At 47.5% G+C, this 15,176-nt stretch overlaps 1 protein-coding gene across 2 annotated transcripts in view; it reads left to right on the top strand.

Moving 5' to 3' along the window:
- LOC106813397 overlaps positions 1-15,088 on the top strand; it is an 18,316-nt gene extending 3,228 nt beyond the window's left edge. The window contains exons 3-4 of one of the 2 annotated variants that reach the window (XM_014817533.1): positions 5,728-5,834; positions 14,978-15,088. In XM_014817533.1, the coding sequence (XP_014673019.1) occupies positions 5,728-5,824 (97 nt within the window). In that variant the 3' untranslated portion in view covers positions 5,825-5,834; positions 14,978-15,088. Of the gene's footprint in view, positions 1-4,980; positions 5,019-5,727; positions 5,835-14,977 lie in introns of those variants that run through there. The other variant, XR_001394463.1, reaches the window with a different exon arrangement.
- The last annotated feature ends 88 nt before the right edge of the window (positions 15,089-15,176 follow it).

The following is a 15,176-nucleotide window of genomic DNA, read 5'->3' on the forward strand; positions in this document are numbered from 1 at the left end:
AGCGTTACATGCAGACGTGCAACAGCCAATGCCCGCCGAATTACCCCTGGGTAGGGAACCCCAATGGACAGTAAGCGCCCGAGAGTGGTGAATGTTCAGCACCGGAGAGTATGACTGTTTCGTTTTGAGTTCGTTTTAAATACTGGCGTGGATGCATGCCGAAACACCGGGTTGATTTTGCGATAAGAAATCAGTGTGATGTGTTAGCTCTGATGGGAGAATGTGATTTTTCCCCCGTCGTGCTTTGCAAGCGTTGGTAGCTGGTACGGGGGCGGGGTACATTATTGTAATCGGAACACCGTAACGTATTCAATCGCTTTATATCCGTTAGGCCTACGCGGCTACGATAAATCGAGTAAATTTCGTTAATTTTATTATGTAATCGCATTTATTTGTAAAATAAATAACTTTGGCTTTGTAATGAATCCATTAGAGATGAAAATTTTATGAAAATAAAGCGTGGAATTAAAAAAAACCTTTCGTTTTGTTTTCTCGCTATATTTACGCCTAAATGTACTGTTTGCGTAGAATAGCGCAGATATAATTATTCGACATTTGTCATGCGCACTGACTGATACAGTTATAGCGAATTCTCAAAAATTCAAGTCTACTGAGTACTGAGTCAGGTTAAAGTCATTATATCACACCCTGTTGCCGTCCATTTTGTTCGCTTCTGCCCACTCCATTCCGTTCTATTTTGTTCGCTTCTGTCCCACCTTATTTTAATATTTTATACTCTCTTTTGCCCCACCCCATTCCGTTCCATTCTGTTCTCTTCTGCTCCACCCTATTTCATTCTATTCAACTCTCTTTTACCCCTTCCTATTCCATGCTATTTTACTCAATTCTGCCCACCCTATTTCATTCTATTCTACTTACTTTTACCTCACCTCATTCCATGCTATTATACTCAATTCTGCCCCACCATATTTTATTCTATTATACTCTCTTTTGCCCTACCCCATTCTATTCTATTCTATTCTCTTCTGCCCCACCCTATTTCATTCTATTCTACTCTATTTTGCTCCACCCTATTCCATGCTATTCTACTCAATTCTGACCCACCCTATTTCATTCTATTCTACTCTCTTTTACCTCACCTCATTCCATGCTATTCTACTCAATTCTGCCCCACCATATTCTATGCTATTCTACTCTCCTCTGCCTCTATCTTATTCCCATTCTATCCCAGACTCTTTTGCCCCCACCTCATCCCATGCTCTGTCCTGTCGTCGGTCGAACTGTCGTCGATGTATCAACCAATCACCCTGCACCTGCGCACGGCGAACTGCGTCATCGATTAGCTATTTCATCGATAATCACGCACGTACGAAGCCGATAAATCGAATCCGGGGTAACGATAAAGAGAGAGAGAGAGAGAGAGAGAGAGAGAGAGAGAGAGATAGGGAAGTAAAAATGAGGAGAGGCGATATAACGTGGTAAGTGCACATACACGTTTTCGTGCTGGTTATGTATATGGTACGTGGTTGTCGTCGTGCAATAGTATTGAGCTGTGAGTTGTGTAAAGCACACAGAAGCACACCCGCAGGTTGATGTGTATGTGGAAATACAAGCACGCAGGAAGGCCAGCAGACATTCAGGCAATGAGGCATAGGCCTACACGTGCGAGGGCACTCACACAACCACGCACACAAGCACGAACACATGCACACACGGATGAGTGTCACAGCCACGCACCCGAAGAGTGCCACATGTAGTAATATATTACTACACATATATTAACACGCACACACACATAAATATATATATATACGCGCGCGCGTGCGTTCTACACTGTCATGGCGCTTGGCAGGTCACACGTGTAGAACGTTGCAAATATCTTCTCACACTCGCGGTAGAATCCATCTCCGTCTCCGTTTGTAAGGAGCACACTGTGAGGTTCGTGCGTGCTCAGCAGGAGCCTCATACCCTCGCACACGCTGAGTTGTCAGCCTCGCGATAAAAAAAATTCGCGGATGCCACCGTCTGGTGCACGAGGTATCAGGACAAATACCCCCCGGGACAACACCCCCCGGACAATTACCCCCAGACAATTACCCCCCGGACATTTACCCCCATGCCATTCACCCCCGGACAATTACCCCCCGGACATTTACTCCCCGGACAATCACCCCCCGGACATTTACGCCCCCGGACATTTACCCCTCAGACAATTACCCCTCGCACATTTACCCCCCCCCCGCTTTCCGATAATCAACTCTCCGTAAATGTACCGCCCAGCGGACATGTTACGGCGACCGCTGCCCCTCGGCCAACAATTTAACCCCCCGGAATTTACGCCGCGACATTTAGGGAGGAGAGTTTACGAGGACGACGGAGAAGGAGTGGGAGGAGGAGTAGGAGGGGGAGCAGCCAGGAGTTAAGAGGAAGGTAGAGGAGGCTCGCAGGTTGTTGGTTGAGGGAGGGAGGCAGAGGAGGAGGGGAGAAATGGTGATGGCAGGAGGAGAGAGGAGAGGTAGAGGCGCTCTCCTCTCTAGCTCCTCCTCTCCTCCTCTCCTCTCTCTCTCCTCCACTTCTGCTCCTCCTCCTGCCTCCTCCACCTTCTCCCCTCCTTCTCCACACCTTTCCCCACGTTCTCCCGCCTCCTCGCTCCTCCCACCTTACATAATTAAAAAAAAAATGCGGTGTGGCAACGGAAGGGCATTAGCAAAGTCGAGAGCTAATCTTAATATAAACAAAATAAAACATGTAGAATAAATGCCGGTATGTAATATAGGCCAAGTACCTTGGTACCAGGTACGTATCCGGGCCTCGTACTAGGAGACACCTGGCCGTCTATTATTTACCCCATTACCAGCTCGAAAGTCTTTGCCAATTCGTGGCATTGTCTCTATTTATACTGAGCGGATAAATCCGCAATTGATAGACACTAACAGTTGTTTTATAATCTAACTGCGATGGAAAACGCAGAAGAAAACTACCTGGCAAACTCAAAAAGTCAAAAATGGAGCTAATCAACTAAATTTTTATAAGCTAATTTCGATATTTAGCACTTCTTAAAAGTGTGCTAGTAATAGTCGCCTCTGCTGAAGGTGATCGCTTGCAGAGCTTTTACGAGAGAGCGCGAGTTTAACTTGGTTATAATCGCTATGACGATAACGATGCTATTCGTGACATTCCTGTAGTCTTTTCACTGACCGTTGATTGCGCAATCGTTGTAACACCTCTAACTCTCGCTGCGCCACCTGCTGACAAAGCTAGCGGCTAACCCCATTGTCCGGGGGGTGATTGTCCGGGGGGTAATTGTTCGGGAGGTGAAGGGCATGGGGGTAATTGTTCGGGAGGTAATTGTCCGGGGGTAATTGTCCGGGGGGTGATTGTCCGGGGGGCATTTCGAAATAACTAAATACGCATACGCGACAAAACTGAGCAGGAATTTCACATACCCCGCACACGCTGAGTTGTCAGCCTCGCGAAACCAAAATTATCAAACTCGACAGATATTTTCCTCGCCACCTCGCGAGACCGAAAACTCAGTGAAATCGACCCCACACACGGTGAGATTCCTGCTGAGCACGAAGCTACCACTACAAGCAATCTCCGCATTACTTCTATATATATATTATATCTCTATATATCATCTTTCTCCTGCCACATTGCGATACCCATATTGCTAGCCATAGGCCTAATGCTGTCTTATAGTGCTGTCTATAATGCACATCTGGGAGACTGTTATCCGAGACGTATTGATATAATATAGTCGGCTATCACTATTTATGATGCACCTGTCAACGGGACCGCTGTGTAGGTATAACCGGATATTTACGGTGGACCCGCGCACTGGAAATCACCGCTTTCTAACTGCGTACAAGAATATCACAGTAACCCGCAGATAGCAATTCAAGTCAACGCTCACCGTATCAGCAGCCACTAAACCACTGCTACTAAACCTTTCTAACGGTTACGAGGTATTTTAATTTCGAATTTAAATTTCGAATTTTTACCAGGTATTCGACACGCCAGCGTATACGTGCAGGCAACCCCGCCTATAAGAGTCTTAAAAGAAGACTATAGGATCTTCGCATAGCGGTAAGGAGCTCCCCCGGTCGGCATAATGATGAAATCGTCGGCCGTGTATCTACTGCTGTCGCTGCCCGCCGTCGCGAGCAAACTCCACGACAGATGGCGCTCTCGCTCTGGCTCAATTCTACTACAGGTATATCCTGAGTGTGGGAAGGGGACGCTGCATGCAGTTTGCGTCGCGAGCGCCTTCCGCGCCACCTACGGGCGGAATCTGGCATCATCAAACGAGGCGCAGCCGTGCGATGCGGCGTACTGCCACCTACCGGACTGTCTGTGCAGCAGCACGAATATCCCCAGCGAGCTGGCAGTGTCCGACGTGCCTCAAGTGGTAATGCTGAGCTTTGACGATGCCGTACAGACGCAGTGGGAGGACGACATCAAAGCTCTGCTCGTCGACAGGCAAATATGATATATATAAATCAATAAATGAATATATATATATATACATATATATATATATATATATATATATATATATAGAGAGAGAGAGAGAGAGAGAGAGAGAGAGAGAGAGCGCGAGAGAGAGGCGAGATAGGCGAGAAGAGAGAAGTTGATCTTGCCACAGGCGCGCGCAGTGCGTGTGCGTCGTGCCCGCGTGTGTGCGCGCCGCGCGAGTGAACGTGTGTCGCGCGTCGCGTGTGAGTGAGCGTGTGTGCGCGCGTGTATGTGGGGGGGGCCTGTTCTAGTGTGTGCGTGGTGCGCAGGGGGCGAGGGGGCGTGTGTTGTGTTAGTCTGTGTTAAACAGCAACATCATTTCTGAATGCCAAATTGATAACAATTCTCCAATACGCTCTGGCGTTAAATACGAGAAGAAAACAATATTAGTGCTGTTAATTCCTAGAAAAAATCCGAGACGGATAATGCCAGCGACGGCCACGTCTCGTGTCTGCCGGGGGAGAGTACACGACAACTATGAGGTCGTCGAGGAAATACTACCAGTAAGGGATACGAAGCTCGCCTCGCAACTCCATCACGTTTAGTACTCATAGAAAATCATAGATAAGCGCAACGAGTAATCCACGTCATGCTGGCTCTCTCTCTCTCTCTCTCTTCTGTCATCTCATCTCTCTCTCCTCTCTCTCACTCCTCTTAACTCTCTCTCTCTGTTCCTCTGTTTCTCACTATCCCCCTCTCTCTCTTCTTTCGCTCTCGCTCTCCTCTCTCCCTGTCTCGTTCTCATCCCGCTTTCTCTCTCTTTCGCTTACACTCGTTCTCATTACTGTTTGAAACGTTTTCAATCGCTTCTTGCTAAGACGCCATCTTATATATTTGATTATTTTTAGATATTAATATATTTATATATGTTATATATTTATAATATTTATAATATTGTATATATTTATATTATTATATATTTATATTATATATATATTATATATACTATATATAATATAAATATAGTCTGTGAATAATATATAAATATATAAATTTGTATTATATATATATATATATTTTTATTTTTATTTTTATTTATATTTATATATTTATTTATTTATTTATTTATTTTTATTTTTTGATATATTACATAGCTACTGTCACTTTGTTAGCCAATTAAATATATAGCGTTGTGAGCATGGATGACTTCTGAACGTAACATTTCGCTATCGTTCCTGACCTCTATAATCCATCACTGACACCCCCCCTTCCTCGCGTATATGTGTTTACTCTGATACTTTGCTTCAGGCACAAGAACGACCAGGACTACTGGAAGAGCAACAGTACGTCTCAATGGCAGGACGAGATTATCGGTATGAAGACGATACTCAGCGATACTCAGTAACTTTGCCAACGTGCGGAATCTATTATAATCTTTAGATCTATATATAATATATGTATATATATATTATATATATATAAATCTATATAATATATATATATATATATTACTAACAAGAGAATTGAAAACCACACTGTAAAGGAAGAAATATGTATTATATAGTAATAAATTTATATAGAACTAGCGGGATACCCGGCGTTGCCCGGGAAAATCAGTGGCGTTACTCAGTTGGTGACCGCTTGGTTGAAAGGAAAATACCCCAATTATATCGATTTATCAATGCATCCATTCATGCATCCATGCATGCCATTCCATGCCATCCCATCCCATCCCATCGCACCGCATCCCATTCCATCCCATCGCACCGCATCTCATTCCATCTCATCCCATATCCCATCCCATTTCATCTCATCCTATCTCATTGCATCTCATGCCATCCCATGCCATTACATGCCATGCCATGCCATGCCATGCCATGCCATGCCATGCTATCCCATCGCACCGCATCCCATCGCACCGCATCCCATCCCATTCCATCCCATCCCATGCCATGCCATGCCATTCCATGCCATCGCATGCCATCCCATCCCAAACAGTAAAAAATAATAAGAAATAAAAAAATAAAAAAACATTAAATATAAAAAAAAAACATACCAAAGAGGTAGGTAAAGAGAAAAAAAGGAATTAAGGAGGAAATAAGTTCCCCAGCTGGGACTAGAACCCGGAATCCCGGTGTAGGAGACGGATGTTCTAACGATTAGGTCACTGCGCCGTTAAGGGTATACCATGGATTCACACGTACGTGATGTTAATCTGTACGCACCGCCATCTATTGATGAATAGAATTTATATGAATTTTTAACTTTTAAACTTTTTAAATATCTTTAGTTTTCCTCTAGGCTGAGGAGTTCTCTAGTTATGCGAGTACGAACTAATTTGGCTGAACAACTTTATATATATAGAAACCATATGTAGAACCAGTAAACGTCGCTTGAGCCATATTGCTGCGTGTGGAATTTACGTTCTATTATGTCTTATTTGTTTAGACGATAGGTAACATCAATTATTATTATACAATCGTAAAAAAACACATCGTATGCAATCGTTGTTATCGGATTGTAACGTGTTATCTCGCTTGCAACCCGGATCCAGATAACAAATCGGATCTGATCACATCATTAATCTTCATACTGAAAGAGGGCGTTGTGCTATTAATTGCGATAAAAGTCCATTTTCAAGTCTGTTTACTAAGGCGTTTCAGATAACATCGGTCGTCTCACTATTTACGTACGGTAACATTTGCAATATTCACGTCAGTGTTTATGTGTCTGCATAGTCAATGCTTATTTAATGTTCCCCTTTCTAATTAACACCTAATTAATGTGAGGTCCAGAAAAAGACTCTACAATCAAGTGCGGGGTATACGATTTATTTGTAAACAACCAAAAAACCCCTAGGGAGCCAAGTACATGATCGGGCTAGATCATGCCACCGTAGAAATGACCACGCCAACTTCACGGCCAACAAACTGCATTGGGTCACACGATAACCTCGTAGATGTTGACCAATAGAAATTACTAATCAGCAGAAAGCTTTCTTCTGCTTCCTATCTGATCCAGCATGGTGGCCTAGTGCTGTCATCTGTTCTCTGTAGTGCTGCCGTCTATCTTTTCTCTCTTTTCGCCACTCGAGGGCAGCACCAATAAAATCACAACAACCCTGTGACAATTCGGCATGTTACATCTCCCCCATCTTTTCCCACTCATAATCCTTACAATTATTGGATCAAACCGCTCAATGACTGAGCAAGAGCCGCTGCAATATTCGTCATGCCCTGGATTTTACCTATTGGCACCGGCTAACAGCTGGACCAACAACAGCTGGGTCTCGCTGATATTAGCCAATACTTGGGGACAAAGACAACCTGGTGACCTTTTCACTTTAGACCTGCGAGTCTCCTGCTTGAGGACAGATTTGGGGAGGTGGTGGAGGTTAGAAGTGGTCCCCACATTCACGCGTTCTGTCTTGCGTGAACCATTATCCTCGGAGTTGGACTCCGAACTCCCCTCCTCGCTGCTGTCTGCCTCGCTGTTGGATGGGTGGCCTTCCTGAGGAATATCCTCGGTTTCTGATTCCACCGACTCCATGGCGTCTTCACCTGTCAGGTTGCCATCGGTGGTGTCAACTTCCCGTGGGGGTCAAACCCCGAAGTGGCCTCCATCCTCAGTGTCAGGTGTGTCGGATCTGTCATTGACTCTCCGCACCTGTAGGCTTCCACTGGAGCCCGGACCCTTGCCATGCAAGTCCGAGACCAGCTCCCGAGAGTCTAACAGCTGGTTGCGATGCAGCGTCTTGGTTACCCCTGGATTCTCCAGCGACCTGACGTGGTAGACAGGGCCTTCAGAGTCGGGCCGTTCAACCACTTGGTGTGGCTCCGGGATACAGACGTCCTGGATTTTGTGTCTACCCTTGTATCTTTGGTTCTTCAGGAAGACCCTTCCCCCAATTGGGATACTGGTATCCTGGGCCTCCTTATTTGTCAATGACTGTTGTCGAAGGGCCTCTTCCTCCGTTCGTCTAAATGCCTGTTTGAGGGCCGCCTCGAGACGCCCTCGTAGTGGTCGGCCACCCACTGACTGATGTCACCTTTCCCATTTTCATTCTTGGCCTCTCCTAAGAGGTGGTCGATTGGGAGTTTTGGCTCCCGTCGAAAGAAGAGAAAATAGGGGGAGAACCCGGTGGTAGTGTGAGGTGTGCAGTTGTAGGCATATACCAAGCCTGACAGGTATTCTGGCCACCGCCTCTTCTTTCGGGGCTCGAGTGTCCTCAACAAGTCATGCATTGTCCGGTTGAATCGTTCGCACTGTCCATTTCCTTCAGGATGGTAAGGAGTTGTGCGACTCTTGGACACCCCATATAACGTGCACAGCTCCCGAACGATTTGACTCTCGAAATTACGTTCCTGGTCACTGCGCAGTCTCTTAGGCACTCCAAACCGGACAAACCAGGGGTTTACCAGTGTCTTAGCCACCGTGGTAGCCTTCTGGTCCTTGACGGCTATGGCGTGCGTGTACTTGGTGAACACATCGGTCATCATCAATACGTCCTCCTTACCTCCTAGACCAGGCTCCAACACTGTGAAGTCAATCGCCACTACTTCCTGTGGTCGACTTGCTATCAGGCTTCCCATGGCTGTTTAGGGTCGCTTCCCAGCTTTTGCCAAGGTGCAACGTTGGCACTTCTTGACATGCTGCTCGACCTCTCTAGCCATGTTTGGCCAAAAGCATCTGGCCCTCGCGAGACGTAGGGTTCGTTCTATGCCTTGGTGTCCAGCCTGATCATGTGCGGCCTGTAGTAATGATGCTTTTAGGGCAGCCGGAAGCAGCACCTGCTGCCCGTTCTGACCGCATTCCACCAATACTCGGTGAGGTACGTTGTCTACGGACCTCAGGCGGACCCAGTCGCGCAGCACCCTTCGGACCTCCTTGGGTTCCTGTTTCAGTTCTCGCACTGTAGGAGCTTGCTTCTTATCCCACCAGTGCCAGATCCTCTTAAGTATTGGGTTATCCCGTTGCAGCTTGCTCAGCTCCGGTCTGGGTATTTCAGGCAATGTGCCTGTAGCAGCAGAGCCGTCTGTTTGGACCGTGTGCTGATCTCCTGCATCCACTGGGGCGCTACACAGTTGATAACGGCCTCCTTCAGGTTCTCTGGTAGGTTGGTAGCTGGGAAATGCCGATCCAGACTCGCAGCGACTGGTTCCGCTGCAATTTCTTTAAAGCGTGAGCTAGCTAACTCCTTGCCATGATTTCCCTTGCGGCTCAGGATGTCTGGTACCACATTAGCGCGTCCTGGCTTGTACCTCACGGTGAAGTAAAAGGTAGCCAACTCTGCTGCCCATCGCATTTCAGTGGCGTTCAACTTGGCCGTTGTTTGCAGGTAAAACAAAGGGTTGTTATCAGTGTATACTGTAAACCGGGATCCCAGGAGCATGTCCCTGAACTTTTCTGTAATAGCCCACTTTAAGGCTAGCAGTTCAAGCTTCTTGCTGCTGTAATTGTCCATGTTTCGCCTTGCCTTCCGCAGCCCCGGCTCGCATAGCATATGACAGTACGTTTTTTGTTAACTTCCTGGCATAGCACTGCATCTAAACCCTGGAGGCTTGCATCTGTCTCCACAATAAATGGCTGCGAGAAGTCAGGGTGCCCCAGAATGGGAGCAGAGATAAGCAACCACTTCAGTTCTTTAAATGCCACCTGGCAGTTTGCAGTCCAGTCCACCGTGATGTCCCTTGAGGGATTTTTCTTTTTCTGGTGGGATTTGCTGGGTCCTCCTATCAGCGCATGCATTGGTGCAGCCAACTGTGAGAAGCCTTTCATGAACTGGCGGTAGTAGCCCGAAAGGCAAAGGAACGCCCGAAGTTGACGTTCTCTCCGCGGGACCTCCCACTTCTGCATCACTCTAACTTTTTCTGGGTCAGGGGAAATACCCTCGGCAGACACCATGTGGCCTAAGTACCTGATGTGTTTCTTGGCCAAACTACATTTCTCTGGCTTCACCTTGACATTATGCTTGCCGAGACGTTCTAACACCATATCCAGACGTTCGATCATCTGGTTGAGCAATGAACCGAATACCAAAAGATCGTCCAGATAGTTGATCAGTCTTTGAAAATTCTGATCTCCAAATATGCGGTCCATCAGCCGCATAAAAGTCCCTGGAGCATTGCACAAACCCATCGGCATGCGACAGAATTCATAAGGCCCACCTGTGCCAGGTCTGAAGGCGGTCTTGTGCCGGTCCTCCTCAGCCACTGGTAGCTGGTAGAAGCCGTGGGCCAGGTCTAGGCTGCAGAAGTACTTCCCACCTCTCAAAGCCCTGAGGGCATCATCGATGCGGGGTCAGGGGTAAGCATCCCGGGTTGTCTTGAGGTTCAGCGCCCTGTAATCCTGGCAGACCCGGACTTTCCCTGATGGTTTTCTTACCAACGCCACTGGAGATGCGTAAGGACTGTTGGATTCACGGATAATGTCCCTCTCCAATGCCCACTTGATAAAGTCTTGCACTTCCTTCCATTGGTTTGGCGGAACACTCCTGTGAGCCACCCTCACTAGCTTATCATCTGAGGTGTGGATTCTGTGAGTGACCAGGTCCCAGTAGCCTATGTCATCTTCGTCTCAGCTGAACACATGCTGGTGCTTCCTGATTAGGGCGTTCAATATCTCATGCTGATCTTTTGTGAGTCACTCGCCTATGTTCATCCGGTTGATCAGGTCATTGGCTACGTTATTGGCCTGCCTTACACCAACCTCTTCTATCCGCACCTCATGGAGACTCACGGAATGGATCCTTAGCTGGGGGTTCAGCGTCACCGGTTTCACGATGCCCACAGGCGTCCGTGGATTCAGATAGAGGTCGCTGCCACTCCAGTTGGTCACCTGTATCGGAACGCGTCCTGAACGGCCTAGCTGGGAGCAAGTCCTGCCCACAGCGAGGCCCGTAGGAAGGGCTGGTAGGATTTCCTCCTGGTGCTCTACCATTACGAGGTGCTCTTCTATAGCCCTTATGCACGTGCCCTCCAGTATCTTCACTGACCGGGCTGGTATCAGCTGTGGCCCTCTACCAGCTACCCTTACCCTGGAGGTACTTGGATCAGCGTGGTCCGCTTCTGCCTTAGTTTCGATTGCTCCATATAAGGCAAGGACATGAGCCCAGTGGCTCCCATCTACTCGGCTGGAGTCTCTCAAACCCTTAAGATAGGTCTCGTTCACAGCTTCTCCTTGAGAGCTGTCCGCATTCTTCGCAGGATGTTACTCCCAATTACCCCCGGAACTAACCGCTTCCGATTCTCCATGGGGGTTCCTTTTGGGTCGCACACTACCAGGAATCCCATCCTGTGGAATGTATGCCCGCAGATCTCAAGGTCGCGTTCTATATAGCCTCGGTAGGAGACTTTCAAGCCCTGGGCACCAGAAATGAAGATGAAATCGGACACATCCTTGGGATGCTAGCCGTTGCTCAGTTGCTCACGGAAGAATGATTCCGTTACCGTGGAAACCTGAGCTCCCGTGTCCAGCAAACATTTCATCTCCGCCCCAGCTATCTTAACTAGGGCTTCGGGGCACTCTCCTACTGCCTTTTTTAAAAGTGAGCCTACCCTGTCCGTTTCCACGGACTCACAGCCTGCCGCACAGCTCACTGCAACAGGCGACTTTAGTTTTCCGACAAATTTTGCCTGGAAACCTGGGGTGGCCCACCGGCCCATTCCCCTTATCCGGGCAGTTCCTTTGAATATGGCCCGGGGACTGGCAACTCCAACAAAGCATGGGGCTTTTGTCAGCCCATACTGGCGCCGTTGGCCCTTGTTGACAGGTCGACCCCCACTCGCCTGTTGTCGCAGCATATCCATTATGACAGACATTTGCTGCTGCTGCTGCTTTAATACTTCAACTGGTCGCCTTGTTGCTTGATAGCAGCCACCACTGGGTCGACAGCCTCAGAGGTGACCTCCTGGTCCATAGCGACACGGTGACGGCCTTTGTCACGGCTGGTGCCCAGCCACTGTATCGCCCGGTCCCGCAACTCGAAGTAGGTCAGGGCTGTGGACTCGAGGTTGAGGCGCCTTAATTCCCGTTGCAAGCTCTCCTCATGGACTGCCTCTGCCAGCCTCCCCTTCAGAGTGATGTCTATGGAGGCCTCCCATGATCCACCCACAGCGGTGATCAGATTGTACAATTGAACCAGCTCCAGTGAGCAGCTAACCAGGTCTTGGCTCCCTTTCTGCAAAACGAAAAAAATTTCTGCTGGAGCCTCGGCAGAGATTGGTGGTTCCCATCTCCAAAAGTCGCCAACAGGACTTCTCAGTTCTCAGCATCTTCGCTTACCCCTCGCCGACCACTCACCTCCATGCGGGTCCTGCCCCCCAGGTGCTGGAACACCAATGCCGCCTTGCCCTCCTGGGTGCCTTTATTGGTGGCTAATTGAGCCCGCATGTCCCCAACCCATTCTTTAACATCCGGATCGCCAGACTTCTCCGGACGGTCCCGGTACCGTTCCACACGTCGGGAGGGAGCAGCATACCCCGGCCCACGCTGGCACACAGCCTTAAGTGTGGCCTCCACCAATTTGGTCTTCGCTAACTCCTCCTCCAACATCCCCACCCGATCCTCCATTCCACCACCCGCGGAACTCCGTGTGAGAATGGACCACGTCATTTAGGAACCCAAGGGCAATGGGAGGCTTGTACTCGAGAAGCTTCCTCAGTCTACAGTCTACACCATAAATCGCGCAATTTATTCATACAATACAAATGTGTACAAAGTGCATTATTGTTTTCGCCTAAATGCTACGCGGCTATCTGATTAGCTGGTCGCCATGCCATCCTGCAGAATGCTGACAACGGCCTGGTCGGCATGCGAGTCCATGTGTCCCTGCAGACCCTTCAGCGTCACGTATGCCGCGCCACAGATCGTGCAGATGTTTGCCTTATAGATGTCTCCTCGTTTCTCTCGTCATCAGGGGTTTGTTCATCTCCTTGGTTCAATGGATGCCGTACTTGAAAATCCTGTCGACTGCGCCATTTGTGAGGTCCGGAAAAAGACTCCAACAATCACGTGCGGGGTAGACGATTTATTTGTGAACAAACAAAAAACCCCTAGGGAGCCAAGTACATGATCGGGCTAGTTCATGCCACCGTAGAAATGACCACGCCAACTTCGCGGGCAACAAACTGCATTGGGTCACACGATAACCTCGTAGATGTTGACCGATAGAAATTACTAATCAGCAGAACGCTTTCTTCTGCTTCTTATCTGATTCAGCATGGTAGCCTAGTGCTGCCATCTGTTCTCTGTAGTGCTGCCGTCTATCTTTCTTCTTCTTTCGCCACTCGAGGGCAGCACCAAACAATCACAACAACCCTGTAACAATTCGGCATGTCACATTAATTTTGGCCGTTCACGTCTTTGTCTAGGATGATGAAGGACAACAACCTAAAATACGACTCGTCGATGCCTACCCTTCAAATGAACCCTTCGCCGTGGCCCTACACACTGGACTACAAGGAGAGGAAGAGGTGTCAGATTAAACCCTGCCCGAAGCAGTCGTGGCCCGGAATATGGATTGCATGTATTTTTTAGGGAAATTGTTTTTGGTTTTCCTTCTAAGTTTCGGTCAGAGATTGTTTGCAACAACCAACTACTCCGAAAATAAAAAATATATAAATTAGTTATTTGATATTTTTGATTTAAAACCAAAAGAGAAAATATTGCTTGTAAAAGGTTATTAAATAGATCTAACTGGGTTAATTGTTACTCAACCGTAAAGATTGGAAACGTACAGTTGACGTTTCGCCTCCTATCAGGAGGCTTTCTCAAAGCTGACTTATGATTATCAGTTTTGACCAACAGATGGTGCGGTGGTCAATAGCTTAGTCCACACCAAAGATCGTATAATGCCGGAGGCACAAGATAAACCACTCTCCAATCATAGCGTAGTAGGTCATGGGTCGCCACAACCACCATTTTAGGAAGCAAGTTCACACGAAGTTTCCGGATGTTGCTGTATCTGCTACTGTGCAACTGTCTGCTGTGTGCTGTCAGCTCAGCTTACTGTTCTGCTGTAAATTGCTCGAATCGTCAGTGTAAGCCCGACTTGTCTTTCTTCAGGTTCCCCAAGAATACGGAAAGGTGAAAAAATATTCTTTTTTGTCGAAATCCATCGTGAAAGAGTTGTGCAATCTTCGTTGATACATGTAGTACCACTACCAGTGGCAGTGCAGTGGCTCTCTTATTATTGTTGTTTGTGCACAGGGCGTACGTGCGGTGTACTTGACTACTTGTGTGTTGCAGATGAGCATTTAAACGGCATTTACAGCAAGTTATCGACAATAATAGGCGAAATAGAGTAGAGAAACATTAATACTTTGATAGTAGATACATTTAGTGTTTATTTACCATTATTTGTTTGAGACGGTCCAATGAAGTGCCTGTGCACTGTACCACTGTCTGACACTACACCACTGGCACTGCACTGTGTATAGCGTACCTACATTTTTGGCAGGATTTGAACTTGGTTGAGCTCCTACATTCTGCAGGAATGTAGTTATAATCAAATGTGTTTTAACAGGTTAATCCTATGTGCTCTCTTTTGTAATTTCAGATGTCAACAGTGGGTCCAGAATACTCGTCGACAAGATCTGCTAAACCGACCCGTGGTGTACTTGTCAAACAACTGCCGTCTTTGTTCTGAACACTTTGAACTTGACCAATTCTCCAACAAGCAGACAAAGAATTCGTGTGTGTGTGTGTGTGTGTGTGTGTGTGTGTGTGTGTGTGTGTGTGTGTGTGTGTGTGTGTGT

The sequence above is a fragment of the Priapulus caudatus genome, unplaced genomic scaffold, assembly GCF_000485595.1.
Source record: "Priapulus caudatus unplaced genomic scaffold, Priapulus_caudatus-5.0.1 Scaffold766, whole genome shotgun sequence".
In the NCBI taxonomy this organism is placed as follows: Eukaryota; Metazoa; Priapulida; class Priapulimorpha; order Priapulimorphida; family Priapulidae; genus Priapulus; species Priapulus caudatus.